The 15071-nt window shown below is 37.6% G+C and overlaps 1 protein-coding gene and 2 long non-coding RNA genes across 3 annotated transcripts; 2 read left to right on the top strand and 1 right to left on the bottom strand.

The window, feature by feature from the left end:
• The first annotated feature begins 5047 nt into the window (after window positions 1-5047).
• On the top strand, window positions 5048-6935 carry LOC133715667 (uncharacterized). The gene is made up of 2 exons (XR_009849155.1): window positions 5048-5278; window positions 6489-6935. It is a non-coding gene; the product is annotated as an uncharacterized LOC133715667 (long non-coding RNA).
• A 2153-nt stretch (window positions 6936-9088) lies between these two features.
• LOC133715882 (germin-like protein subfamily 1 member 18) lies at window positions 9089-10120 on the top strand. The gene is made up of 2 exons (XM_062142572.1): window positions 9089-9292; window positions 9421-10120. Exons 1-2 carry the CDS (start codon window positions 9148-9150, stop codon window positions 9972-9974), a joined length of 699 nt encoding a protein of 232 aa, XP_061998556.1. The 5' UTR covers window positions 9089-9147; the 3' UTR covers window positions 9975-10120.
• Window positions 10121-10737: 617 nt separating this feature from the next.
• Window positions 10738-12441, bottom strand: LOC133713902 (uncharacterized). Its single transcript, XR_009848316.1, has 4 exons — window positions 12147-12441; window positions 11417-11521; window positions 11019-11193; window positions 10738-10902 (listed from the first exon to the last, which is right to left on the bottom strand). It is a non-coding gene; the product is annotated as an uncharacterized LOC133713902 (long non-coding RNA).
• Window positions 12442-15071: the final 2630 nt, after the last annotated feature.

Raw genomic sequence — 15071 nt, 5'->3', positions numbered from 1 at the left:
TAAACTAATTCCGCACTAATTAAAAAGTTTTGAAATCCATCCATTCCTTCACTCATCCCCTCGAATCAGACAGTAAAAGATACATAAAGAACTATCTGGAATTATAAGCTTTCAAATACTATACGAAATAGTTCTTAATATTAGAGTTTCAACATTTCGTAAGTAAACACCTACATTAGCTGCTTCATTCTTATTGTCGCTAGCTAATCAGAAAACCAATAATAGGAGAGTGTATAAACTCCGATCTCGAAATGTATTATAATCAACATAGGAGAAAACCCAGAACTTTCATCAACATTTTTGATTTCTAAAAATGTCTGAATTCTTCATGAGAAACCTGTACATCAATGCACATCCAGTCCAGTGATAATATTCTAAAGAAAGTGGCAATAGATGTTCCAGAACAAAGGCTGTTTACTAGAAAGTGGCAATGAAGCCATAAGTTACAGAAACACATATTTAGAGAGAGAGAGAGATTACCTGGGTATGATTGCTTTTGGGTAAGGTTTAGTGACTCGAGTTGAAGCAAAGCCCTCTCCTCCTTGGACGGACATGCAGCAGCAGCAGTGAAGCTTTCAATTTTACCCTCCTATATAAACAAAGGACTATGAAGTAAATGTCTTTCCTACCCTTCTTCTCTTTGACAATATGAACCAGATATCAAAGCCAAAGCTAAATACCCTATAGCTAATTTTATGTCTAACCATAGGATTTCTGGGTCACATGCACTTGTTGTTGATCAATTATCTACTGTATCTATTCCTAGTAACGTGCAGGATGCATTGACGGATCCAAAATGGACAAAGGCGATGAATGAAGAATTGGAAGCTCTTCAAAAGAATGCAACATGGGAGCTAGTACCTATGCCGGTTGGAAAGAAGACTGTAGGATGTCGTTGGGTATTTACTGTGAAGCTTAATGCAGATGGAACTATTAATAGATACAAGGCGAGGTTGGTTGCCAAAGGATATACACAATGCTATGGGATTGATTATGAGGAGACTTTTGTACCTGTGGCAAAGATTAATACTGTTCGGATTCTAATCTCACTTGCAGCAAACAAAGATTGGCCATTGCACCAGTTTGATGTGAAGAATGCGTTTCTTAATGGAAATTTGGAGGAAGAAGTGTACATGGAAGTGCCCCCAGGTGTTAAGAATTACCCAAGTGACATTGGCAAGGTGTGTAAATTGAAGAAGTCTTTGTATGGCCTGAAGCAGTCTCCAAGAGCTTGGTTTGGAAGATTTTCAAAGTCCATGAAAGCCTTTGGATACAGACAGAGCAATTCTGACCATACCTTGTTTATCAAAAGCAAGAATGGTAAGATTACAGCTCTTATTGTGTATGTTGATGACATGATTGTTACAGGGGATGATCCGAAAGAGATGAATGAATTGCAAAAGTATCTGTCAAAGGAGTTTGAAATGAAGGATCTGGGACAACTGAAGTATTTTCTGGGTATTGAAGTTGCAAGGTCTAAAAAAGGGATTTTGCTTTCACAAAAGAAGTATGTCCTTGATTTACTTGCTGAAACGGGGATGCTGGACTGCAGACCAATGGAGACACCCATTGAGATGAATCACAGACTTGCTATTTATCCTGATCAAGTTCCAACTGATAAAGGGAGGTATCAACGTCTTGTAGGAAGGTTGATTTATCTTTCACATACTAGACCTGATATTGCTTATGCTGTGAGTGTTGTTAGTCAATTTATGCATTGTCCTAGTGAATAGCATATTGATGTAGTCTTTCGTATTTTGAGGTACTTGAAGATGGCGCCAGGTAAAGGGTTACTGTTTCAGAAAAAAGATGAATTGGAAGTTGTTGGGTACACAGATGTAGATTGGGCTGGTGATAAAACTGACAGACGTTCTACATCTGGGTACTTCACTTTTGTTGGAGGGAACCTTGTCACTTGGCGTAGCAAAAAGCAGAAAGTTGTTGCCAGATCAAGTGCAGAAGCTGAGTTCCGAGGTATGGCACACGGAGTCTGTGAAATGTTGTGGATTCGTAATGTCTTGAAAGACTTGGGTTACAAGCTTAAAAAGCCTATATATGGATTTGCATTGTGATAATACAGCTGCCATTGAGATTGCACATAATCCAGTTCAGCATGATAGAACAAAGCATGTGGAGGTTAACCGTCATTTTATTAAAGAAAATCTTGACAGAAAGGTTATTCGCTTTCCATTTGTAAACTCAGAGGAGCAATTAGCTGATGTTCTTACTAAAGGAGTGTCCAGGAAGGTATTTGACAGCTCAATTGACAAGTTGGGCATGATAGACATCTATGCACCAACTTGAGGGGGAGTGTAGAATCGCTGTAAATCTGTATGTAATTAGGATTTTATTTAATTAGGATATCCTGCAATTATGGAAAGATTGTTTCCTATTAGAGTTAGACTACTCATTTGTACTTGTATATATACAAGTATGTAATTAGGATAGACATCTATGCACCAACTTGAGGGGGAGTGTAGAATCGCTGTAAATCTGTATGTAATTAGGATTTTATTTAATTAGGATATCCTGCAATTATGGAAAGATTGTTTCCTATTAGAGTTAGACTACTCCTTTGTACTTGTATATATACACCCATTGTGGGATGAATAGAATCATCGAATTAACCCTGAATTGAAGTATTCTTTTCTACTTAACCAAATATCATCTAAATAACTAAGGCTAGCAAGATGAGCCAATCTATTGGCAACATCATTTGCTTCTCGGAAGATATGCCTAATCTGAACAGAGTGTAAAGATGTCAAATAAGACTTACAATCATCGATAATGCACCCTAATTCAGATCGATCTTCCACAGTTTGTTGTAGTGCAGCCACCACAAGTGAGCAATCACTCTCTAGGTCAATGGCCTCCCAAGATTGGTGAATAGCCAAAAGAAGTCCAGCCCTGCATGCCTCTCTAGGTCATCATTGACTTTGAACAACTCAAATCAATCGCGTAGAATTACAAATCACTCTCTTCGAGCAGGCGAAGTTGGGAGGACCATGTCTGCAACTCTCCAGTAGATTTCTCCTTTATTTGCTTTTGTGACACTTGCTGCAATTTTGAGCAATTCTTCTGTTTCTGAAATGATTCTAGTATTATTCTAATTTATTATTCCCCACAGGAAGGCTAAAATTGTTATGTTTCCAGCATTTGCACTTGGCCTCAACAACTTCATATTCGTCTTGCAGTGGTGTATCAGGTCTGGAAACTAGAGAAAGGACCACATATACTGGTTCAATTATGTATTAGTTTTTTTTTTTTGGTTGAACAGATAGTTCCATTAAGGGACTAGCCCGGAGAGCCAAGAAAAGGCCCAAAACAGTTCTACAAACAAATTAGAAAAGAGTTAAACGTCTCCACCTAATTCAATTATGTATTAGTTGTTTTGCCTATTGTTCAATATTTCCGAATGACTGAATTTGGGGAGAAGCAATTGGTCCTTCTTTTTGGATGGCAGAAGGTTTGGTCCAATAGGACGATATAGGTAGTGATTGTTTTCGAGAACTATTATCTTGGTCATTATTTCAAAAGTCAAGCAAGAACAATTCGAAATATGTAATGCATGACCTTGTTACTAATTTGGCACGATGCATGGGCAGCAGGAGAGACTTGTTTTAGATTGGAGGAAAACTGGAAGAATAAACTGTAAGTTGAAATTGAACAATTACAAGCTTATATTTAGCACAACAATTACTGTTATACCAATAGAGCAAGTAATTAGAGATATTAAGTAATTCATATTCCCTGTTAAATATATTTATCATATGAATCAAATGAATATATTGGGAAACCTAAATAGCTTGAATCAAGCACTAAGATGTCGGAGTACATATATCATAGTGATTACAGACATTATTGTGATTACAATTATCCTTTATGGGAGGGCATTGTATTAGGATGTTTTCACTATAAATACTAGGTCCCTGCACTCTCTTTAAGATGAGCTATTGAGTTCTTGCCCCATAGATAGATAGCAAACAAAGAGAAGTGCAGAAGATCTGTATTTGAGATGGCTTCATCAGTTCCAGCAGGTATACATCTTGTTCTAAAGATCTGCATATTTATTTCTCTATAATTATATATGCATCTGTGTATGTGAGTGCAATATATGTGTTTGTGTATATATGCAATTGTTTTAGTATTCCAGATTTACACTTTCATAAACATGCAATTTCAATGTCATCTCAAGGCACGTTATTCGTCTTACACTCTTGGTAGGTATGACGGGGTTCAAAAGTTTGAAGCCTACTCTGACCCTAAGGCCTCGTTTGGTTCGCGGAAAGTAAGCATCAGGAAAGGAAAGTTGTTCCTTTCCTGTGTTTGGGATGCAAAAGGAAAGGAAATACTTTCCTGAAGCAAAGGAAAATAGGGGGGAAAATGGTTCCTTCCATACTCCAAAGGAATCACTTTCCCCCCTTCTTTCCTTGCATTTATTACTCACAACATATTATTTTATTCCATTAATTACATACTTTTTAACAACTTTCCGGATAACTTTCCTTACATTACCAAACATCGGAATGGAAAGTTATTCGGAAAGTTCATTTCCCTTCCCATGGGAAAGACAAAGGAACTACTTTCCTTTCCGTGAACCAAACGAGGCCTAAATGTATACGTCTGAGGACATTTCTGCCACTTTCACTTTCAGATACCGTTGGGCTCTCATATCTGGCTTATAAGGTTACATCTGATTTACTTCCAAAATTGCAGTACTTGCGAGTGCTCTATTTCAAGGGTTATACAATATCTGAGTTGCCAGAGTTTGGTAAATTAAAACATCTACGTTATCTTGATCTTTCTTACACTAGTACTTTCAACTTCCAATAAAAGAAAGAATTAAATCTAGTGAGTTTTAGTTACCAAAATATAGACCCCTCCAGGTAGGCCTGGCATTTGAACCCGCAAACCCGCACGAAACCCGCATGCTAAAAGCTCGCACGAACCCGCCCAATTATTAATCCAGGCTGAGAAAAGTCCGCACGCCAAAAACCCGTAAATTAACGGGCCGTGCCGTGCTAGACCCGTTAGGCCCGTTGGAACCCGTTAAGTTATTTCTGAAAATTAAAACCCTTCCCACTCTGCTGAAAGAAGCAATCCAAGTATCCAACGATGGCTCTCTCACCCTCTCTGCCTCTCTCGTAGACTCCATAACTCCATCTCTCTCTTCTTCATCCAAACCCACAATTTCAGAGTGAGAGAGATCTGAGCTGGGAAGCCTGGGATTGGGTTCTGAAGTGCTTATTGGGATTTGGGTGGAAACAAGGTAGTGAAGGTACCATCTCTGATCTCTCTCTTCAGTTCTCAGTTTGTCTTTATTGCTTTGATTAATCTGTGCTCTTTTGTTGTTGAAAGTATGGATCTTGATGGATTAAATCATTGAATTTATATCATTGGGTTTGGTTGTTGCTTCTCTCTGTAGTGTTCACCAACAATCGCAAACAACAAAATATATAGAACCCACTTTACTGTTTTGTTGCTTCTCTCAATTAATAGTTTGCTGAATCTGAGTTTAAGAGAATAATGGTGTGGTTTTGCTTTTGGTGCTGGTTTTTTTTGCTTTACTTTCTAGAAGCCATTCCAATTTTTCAGCTCGTTCTTGTAGACTTGTAGTGCATATCAGGTGAATATTTGATTACTTCTGATGTAGTGTGGAATTAGAGATATTCATTAGCCTTTGTATGTAAATGACTAAATGTTATCAGAGGTTGCAGGGAGTTTGTATTTGCTTAATAGATAGCTTTCTTCTTTGTTAAATTGATGATGTATGCAGTAGACACTTAGAAACAGATTTTGACATTATTCAATTTTGTTAGTGCTTGTTATACAATCCCATGTTTCTGATATATCTCTTAAGCAGCTTGCCAAAAAAGTTTTGTTTATGATAAACCTCTCTTAATTAAAGAGGAAGGGAGATGCGAGAAGGGAAGCATAAGTGGTTGACCAGGTTTTTTTTGCTTTAGCTTTTGCGGGGTTTAGGGTCATATAATAAGAGAAGCAAAGCAGAGCGAGAAGGGAAGCATAAGTTGTGTGCTGCCTGTCATTGCTCAAATGACGACAGATGCATATGCATATTTAGATAGTTTAAGTTCAGTTGCATGTTTAGTGCTCTAAGAATAGGCCTCTGTATGTTTAGAATTTAGAATGATAAAAGATGCTTTAGATATTTTATGAGTTAGTTGAAGAAAAGAAAAATGTTAGGTAGTAATACAAGGTCATTGACAAAAGAGAATATAGCTTTCAGACCTGAAGATATTATAATCTGACTGAATATGTCTTGCTGTAGTGCCGTTTCTACTGTTCTATTGAATAAATAAAGTTTGCTAGGCAAGTGATGATGTATAATGTTTTACCTCTTCTTTCAATTTTCGGAAACCGACAGTTGGTAGTTGTCAAATTTGCTAACTTTTTCATCTTTTTGTTTTGGTAGTTATCAATCTTTATGTCATTCTAATATTTTTCTTTTTTGTTTGTTTATATTTTAGAAAAAGAGCGTGCTGAATTGGAGGATCTTACTGAAAAAGGGGGTCACTGATGGAGCAGACGCCAACGCTTCTCCCATCTCTCAAGTCTATGTTCAGAATTGGAAACATTTCCAGAAGGGGAATTGTCGAGAATCACTTTACATCTTCCATGTTCCAAAAGGTCGGAGTCATGGAAAACACGGGTTTCTAAATTCTAAACCTAAGTACCTAACTCTATGGTATCACTGGGGATTTCAGAATACCATGAGCTCCATTGTGTGATACTCCATTCCACTTGTTTTATATAAAAGCTCTAGGAACAAAAAGTTTGCAGATTTATTTCCTAGATCTCTTGAGTACTATGTGAACCTTCTCCAAGAAATCTATCTTGAGTAAAACGATTCTGTTGTCAGATTAAGTTGTTGAACATTTCACATAATAGTATGGAATCCATTATCCTTCTTTGTAGAGCTTTATGTTCCTCTCTTCTTCTTTTTCCCCCCTAAACAAATCTTGCTTTACAGATCTATGTTCCTTCTTACCATCAACCTATGCCTTCTGGGTATGTTTTTTTATTTCTTTTGCTGAGTGTTTGTGTGGTACTTTCTTCTTCTTCTTCTTTTTCTTCCTTTTTGTTTTTTTAGTGTCAATTAATAGTATTTAAATTTTGACCTTTCTCATTAATCACACTATCAACTTGCTTCCCTAGTTTACTTCGGATTATGGACCAGGTTGTAGCTTGCTTTTTTCATCATCATGGAAGTGATTAGAAATTGTAAGTTCAACTCTGTTGGGATCATCAATTAACCTCCGAGTTTTGTGTTAAATGGGAAGTTCTACCATTTTTACAGTACATTAATATATCGATACATCATGTGCACTAGTTTGATACAGAGTGTGCACTACATTAATGCATGGAGTTAATCTTTATCTTAATTGATTGGCCACTTGTTGTATCGATATATTGATGTACGTACCTTCATGAATCCTAGATAAATATCTTCTTTGTAATATCCGCTTACACGCGGGAGTTCTTACCCATGGTCAAGCTGAACCTTTCAACTCACAACTTTTCAAATCTCAAAAAAAAAAAAAAAAAAAAAAAAAAAAAATCCCGAGAACCTACAATTCCACCATTCAGTAAAGTGATGTGTTGTGTATACTAATTTAAATAACCATTATGTTGTTGTCCTCTCTGAAGAATGGATTGATTCTCTACCAATCTTCCAGCATTACATAATTTAATTTCAAATTCGACAACTCATTGAGGAAATAGGCCCAGCTCAAAATTTTCAAAGAAGGTGATGGTAGTGCAGAATACGACTACATTGATTGCAGCACTAAATCAATTTTTTTGCTTGAAATAGATTAACACCCAAGCTAAGCTATATATGAGCAAATGATTCTCCCTCCCTCTCTCGTGACGAAGTCTTTCAATTAGAAGAGATTGAAATAGATTAACACACAAGCTATGCTATGTATGAGCAAATGACTAAAAAATTTATAACTAATGGTGACTGCCACGTCAAGAAACCCATAATCTAATGTTCGAAATGTTGAAATCTTCAACACCTAAAGTCCCAAATGAAAATTCTACAATTAGATGAATTATCTAAGAAATAAACTTTTTGATGGAGAAATTCTTAGTCAGACAATTGATAAAAATCATCAATAACTTTAAAGTTTATATAGAATTGGATCGTATGGGCACTGAGGAGAGATCAATGTTGAAGGTTGGAACAATATGATGGAGAGTTGGTGGGAAGGGATGAAGATTGTTGGGTACAATTATGGCATTAAAAGTGGAAATTAGATGACTATTTTTTAAATGCTGTCTGCTAGATATATTTACATATTTGATGGATTCATCTAGCAAGACCCCAAAAAAAATAGTCAATTGAAACTTACTACTACTAGTATACTCGTCTTCTTAATGCTAAAAGGTAAGAGGTAAAAAGGCTTGCACCCTTAATTTGAAGCGTGTTTCTGGCTACTTTCTAGGGTGCAGGTGAACTTGTGGAAATGCCTGACCAGAAGACTTCGGAGGGTGAATTCTGGGTAGTTATCATCAACAATATTATCGGCCGGAATGATGTATTGATGTTAATTGGTTGATATATTATCGTTTTGTTTGGTAGAAATATTGGAAGGAATCATATGACTAAACATTGGAACACTTGATTTCCATTATTGGTTAACTACTACCTAAAATTTTTAATATGGTTAATCCCATTAGTACTCTCGTATTTTTGTTTCCACCTCTCATCTTCCTCGTGGTATAAACTAATAGAATTCCTAGCTCACTGATCGAGCTGAGCTCATACCCAACGCTGGAGTGTCGGACTTTACAAAAGCCACATTTTAAGGTTGAAACGGATAATATATATCCTATAATAATTTGTTAATTTTATGAATATGGCGGAGAGCGGGTCAATTAGCTTACAATTAGTACAGAATATAATCCAAGTCTTTACCTGCTTCTGAATACTAAGGAGTTAATTATTTTGAGTTACTACCTGCCTCCTTAGACGTGACAAATCCAAGACTAGTTCAATTGTATTTCTCTCCATCTCTTCCATCATCTATAAATAGGCATTTCCTCCATACAAGATTTTCATCCACCTCGATCCAATTCTCTCTTATACAAAACACTATCATAGACGAGTATTGCGATCACGATATGATGAAAGGTGCTCATTGCCCTACAGCTGCTGCTTTTGCCCTATTGGCATTGGCAACCTTCCACCTTGTCTCTGCCTTTGATCCTAGTCCTCTCCAAGATTTCTGTGTAGCACTTAACACCACCAACACTGATATTTCTGCTGGTATATAGTAGTCACTAGCATATGTACATATCATATTTCCCATATATATGAGGATAAGAGGATTATATGATTAATTTTCGTATTTGCATGAATGCATGCATGTTCTGATATGATGTTCCATATTGCAGTGTTTGTGAATGGGAGATTCTGCAAGGACCCAAAGATGGTAACACCAGAGGATTTCTTCTTTTCCGGGCTCCGGATGCGCGGAAACACATCAAATCCGCTTGGTTCCATCGTCACCCAGGCGAATGTGCAGCAAATAGCAGGACTGAACACTCTTGGGGTATCCCTCGCCCGCATAGACTATGCACTTGGTGGACTAAACCCTCCTCACATCCACCCTCGGGCCACGGAAGTCCTTAGGGTCATGGAAGGCACTCTCTACGTTGGCTTCGTCACATCCAATGATAACGGCAACCGCCTCTTCAGCAAAGTGTTGTACGAGGGAGATGTGTTTGTCTTCCCATTTGCTCAAATTCACTTCCAGCTTAACATCGGAAAGGTCAACGCCGTAGCCATTTCCAGTTTTAGCAGCCAGTTTCCTGGTGTCACCACCATAGCCAATGCAGTGTTCGGCTCCAACCCGTCAATCAACCCTGATGTTCTCACCAAGGCCTTCCAAGTTGACAAAAATGTCGTTCAGTATCTCCAGAACCAGTTCTGGTATGACAACAATTAAGAAGATGCTGGCCATATGTCCCATATTATACGACACATATCTATGCTTAATACAAAATAAGACGGCAGTTGCTTGTGTAATGTACCTCTTCCTTGATCAGTGGATTATTGGAAGTTGATTATTAATAAATACTTGCATCGTATAAAGAGGCTGTGTGTTCTATCTCTAAATCGCTTGCAGTTTAGACAATTGATCGAGAAGAACTAGGCTAAAATTTATAATTCATTCTACAAAAAAACCAACAACTCTACCAAAGAGAATCAAATGAGAGGCTTATATAAGAATTCTCATTGAATTGAGATTGAGAAGTTTTCATCTCATATGAATCAGTGACTGGATAAAAACTCCAAACTGAGAACGCTATTTACAGATCATGTATTCTGTAAGATATTTACAACATTATCAGGAGGCAGCTAAACTGATAACACTACACTACCTTTCTTCAGTAACACTACAGTACCTTTCCAAATCCCTGAAAGAGTTGCATTATATTCTGAGGCACTCACATGCATCCTGGAAGGAATTCAAAGGCTATTTTCGAAGGCTATCTATACATGTATACATACGTATGTGACAAAAAAAAACAAAGAAAAAGGTTGGTCACCCTTTCTGCCTATCTGAGGTTAGATGTTACCTTGATTGTAGATAAGCTTAATGGGGAACTGACACTAGTTTAATTATGAGTTGTTAAAATCAGTTACAGAAAATTTCAATACGTCACCGCTAGCGCCGCCTAGAGAGGAAGAACTCGTAGTCTGGATGCCTGTTTACTGATGTCATACTTCCTTTGCTCACAACAGCTCTTGACATAAGAGATGCCGTCTCCTCAAGTGTCCTCAAACGCTCCTCCAGTATTTCACAAGGGTTTTAAGTTTGATAATGTTGTCTGTGCTGGTGCTGAGGGCCTTAACTGGAACCAGCATTCACTCTGTTTGTTGACATAAAGTATATATTTCAAAAAAGCTGCACAGATCTAACAGTATGCTTGAATTACATGTTAAAATACACTGCACAATATTTCACAATCTCTGTACCATTAACTACCTGAGCGTTGTAACTCTGAAGACCCACAACTGGAGATACAATACAGTCATCCACACTACGAGACTCAAAGTTGGCATTTCTACGAACCAGACAACCAAGTGAATGGTAGGTCAAAAATGCTGCACGGAAGTTACCATCAGGTATCCTGTAAATAGGATACCATGCCACTGAATACCTGAAAATCAGATCGCACTTGAAAGTTACATGCTATTTAGAAATTTGAGGAACTCAGAAAAGCTGATATTTTGTACTGTTCATTCATCAGTGTCAATTGCATTCCCCTTGAAACTCTTTAACTAGTAATTATATTCATTTTAGCTATGAACCTAACAGGGTCAATTACAAACAATATTGATTAATTTACAATGTAAAGGTCTGAATCTGTTTGTATTACTAACCAAGATCTGGGATGTAGATCATTTAGATTTATAGAGTCTAGTGTAGTTGGATCGCCATACACTTATGAATGTGAATGTCCATCACCTCTAACCAGCTCCTTTATCCTGAAAGGGAGGGAACAGAATAAGATCATCTGAAAGTACAGGTCAAAATAAAGTTCATAAGGATCATCACAGATCCAAAAAGTAGATACTTTCACAAACATGCATATTTGCGTACTTACAGATGCTCAATATTATAGTAACTGAGAAACACAAAAGAAATCTCTGATTTGTGCCTACTATCTTAAAAAAGCATTTCCAGCAGGTAGAAAAACATTCAAACATATGATGGGAGAATAAACAATAAAGTAAAATTGTGGATATAAAACTTTCAAAAAAAAAAAAAAAAAAAAATCTTACAGTATATGGTATTAACACGTGCTATGCTCGTACCACAAAAGGTCAAATCAATATGATATCCATCAACTAGAGAGTTAAATGCACTTACGGGAAGTGCTTTTATATAAATGAGTTTCCAACTAAAATGAAATTTGAGACAATAGATGTACATGTATTTGATTTGTTCTGCACAACTACTCTCTTAGTAACTCATCAGAACATAAAAATCCATTGATTCAAAACCCCATGTCTATGTCTCTACAAAGGCTGCTTTAAGTACCGATGTGGTATTGCTAAAGCATGTTATTCAATGACCACAACTTTCAGTAAAAAGTGTAATAACACTTACTTGTCATATAGAGGTCGTCTTTGTTGAGGTTGTTCATATTCAAAATATTCTAAAAGTTGCTCTAAATCACTGAAACCTGTTGTGTCAGCTGATTGAACAGGTGCATCTTTGGCAAAAGCTTCTGGAATACCCAGTTCGTTTACAAGTGGTGGGATGACTGCATCTTCCTTGCAATCAAGATGAGAAAAAAGTAGTGAATATATTGGAAGACTACCAATACTAGAGGATTTTCTGGATATCTCACCACTCCAGCATGCGCTTAACACTTGATGATTGTGAAGTCTATTGTCAATATCTCCAGTACTAGTACTCCTACCATTCCTGAAAAGCTGAATTCCTGACAAATAAGGGACAAAATAAGCACGAAATGCTAAACGATCAGCACCCAATTTCTTTGGACTCCCAGTTTCCTCAGCCCTTATTTCCAGCCCATAGCTCCCATATTTCTCATACCACTCCCATAGGCATCCTAAAGTGATATTTGGTGTCTCATGTCTGCACAATGACACACCGGCCACCAACCTGGTCAACCTGGTTCCATGAACAGCAAGTGTGACAACTTGTGTGGCTAGGTGATTGATGGATAACGGGAGATGAATAATACAGAAGTCTTTCAAATTCAGCAATTGGATGACCAGTGGTCATTTGACCAGCTTCAGATGCCAGCTGTGCCCTACAAGCATTATTTACTGCTTCGAATACTCTGTTTGAATAAGCTTCAAAAGCATTTAGACCTTTGGATACATCATAACTATTCATATAGTTAGCTGCATGAAGCTTGTTGTTGGCCACCTCTTCAACTGCATTTGATGTAGGAAAGCCTGCCCTCTGTGTCACCAGAAGAATGAGTTACATGTCCAGAACCCTGAGCCGTGGACTCAACTGCAGCTTTAGAAACCACATTGCCTTTAACAGTGTCTTTAATCGTCCATCTCTTAGAAGCTCCCTCATCAGAATGTTCAAGCGATGAACTCTCAGATCTAGCAGAGCTTGCCAACTCAGAGTCCTTCAACCCGATTGGCATCCACTTGTGTGTAAGAGATCCAGAACTACTCCAGTTTTGCTTGCTGCTTTCTGCAAGAGGGATTTGTCTCAGTACTTCTTGACTTGCTGCATCATAAAGTAGATGAGGAAGGTAGACTGAAGATTGCACCTGAAGCAGACTTGGTTCCTTCCAGGAATTGCATGTTTTTTGCATTGAGCCATCCTGATTTCCTACATTTTGATTCTTCATGCCTGAGACGGTTTTACACACATTTTCAAGATGACCAATCTCATTTGGACAGAGTTGCATGCTTTGAACTGATACGGAGTTCATGCATTCTACTTTGCTGCTCTGGAATCGAGCCGTTGGACGACTAGGTTTCTTGTCCTTCACCTGAGACAAGATATCTGATATATCACTCTGATCCATCCGAAGCTTCAAAGAACCATCTGAGCCAGCCAAGCTAGCATGAGATCCCTTCCTGGAATAACAATTGTATTCTCGTTTCAATGCTGGAGCATTTTTTCTTTTCAACTTTTTTGAGACCTTATCTTTTTGCTGTTTCCTATTTTCACTCTTCAAAAAGACATTAATATCAACAGCATTACAGGTTTTATTGAGCATGGGAGCCTCTCTCAAAGGGAGATCAAGCCTTGAGTAAACAGAACTTGCTTTCTTCAATTCACCAGTGCAATCATTGGCATCATTCTTCAGGACCTTTTGCCAGACCCCTGTACGCATATTCCCAACACTACCAGATTTGGGAACATTTGCACTCCGTTGTCCTACTTTGTTTTGTCTACTTCTCTTGTTAGGCACAACAAATTTCATGTCGCTACTACTGCCAAAATCATGAGTACCCTGCCCTGCGTCCTCAGTGTGGTTATAGGTGTTTACAACATCATTCAGTGACCTTTGATGAGTAAAATATCCCTTTCAAGAACTCAAATCTGCTGGGTCAGATATATCTGTTGTACATTTCCTTCTTAGTATGTTTTTCATCATGACCAAGATTAGTACTACCATCACTGTTTGAGCCAATTGAAATTGAATCCAAAACGTAGGAGTCATGCATCTCAGAGTAACCTTTGGTATAGAGATCATTGTAACAGCTCGCCTTTGTATGCTGAATAGCCTCCACCCCATCTAAGATGGGAAATGCAGAGTCTTCCAGTACAATATGATTTTCAAAATTACTCACAGTGCCCATCTCATCACTGGAATTCTTAGAATCTAGCAATGAAATTTCTGGTGCAGTTGAAGATGGTGCTGGTCCATCCCCGTCCTTGTTACCACAGGTTTCAGAAGCTGAGTTTACATTGCCATATTCCTCAGAAATCACTTCGTGGTCAGTAGAGCCAACATTGCATGAAACTTTCTTGCTCTGCTTTCCCTTCTTTCTACTCTTCTTTCTTGAACTTCTCTTCACATTGCCGTCTATTTTTCTATTACTACCCACATCTGAGGATTTAATAGTATTAGAATCATTTAGGATCATAGCTGAGGGATCATTGGAGGTTAATGACTTCTGAAAATTTTCGGAAGCATTCCATTTGGTAGCTTTATTTACTAAGGTCTTATTTCAATATTGGTGTCTCATAGTTGAACCAGTAAATCTTCTATTTGTAAATGACTTGACTGAATAAGCAGAGCAACCTATATCAAGGTTTCGACAGATCGCACGTGCAATAAGTGGTGACAGCAGCAATATATTATCAAGGCATAGAAGACAACATTAGTGTAAGTATATTGGGCCATTACCATTCAATGCATGATTTCCCATTGTCACAAGGAAACCGGAGCTTCAAGGAAACAAAGAGGAAGATACAATCAAGCAAAAGGATGGAAACTGATCTTGAGTTTAATATATATTCATTCCAAATCATGTTGCACAATTTAAATTGATTTACATGTCTATTAAATTGATTTGGTGCATTTTG

The sequence above is a fragment of the Rosa rugosa genome, chromosome 6, assembly GCF_958449725.1.
Source record: "Rosa rugosa chromosome 6, drRosRugo1.1, whole genome shotgun sequence".
Taxonomy (NCBI): Eukaryota; Viridiplantae; Streptophyta; class Magnoliopsida; order Rosales; family Rosaceae; genus Rosa; species Rosa rugosa.
This window is presented reverse-complemented; position numbering and strand designations above follow the sequence as displayed.

Excerpts from the sequence above, each read along its gene's own strand:
- LOC133715882 (XM_062142572.1), top strand. The coding sequence starts at position 9,148 with ATGATGAAAGGTGCTCATTGCCCTACAGCTGCTGCTTTTGCCCTATTG. Across the intron at positions 9,293-9,420 it reads CAACACTGATATTTCTGCTG|TGTTTGTGAATGGGAGATTC; the intron begins GTATATAGTAGT and ends TCCATATTGCAG.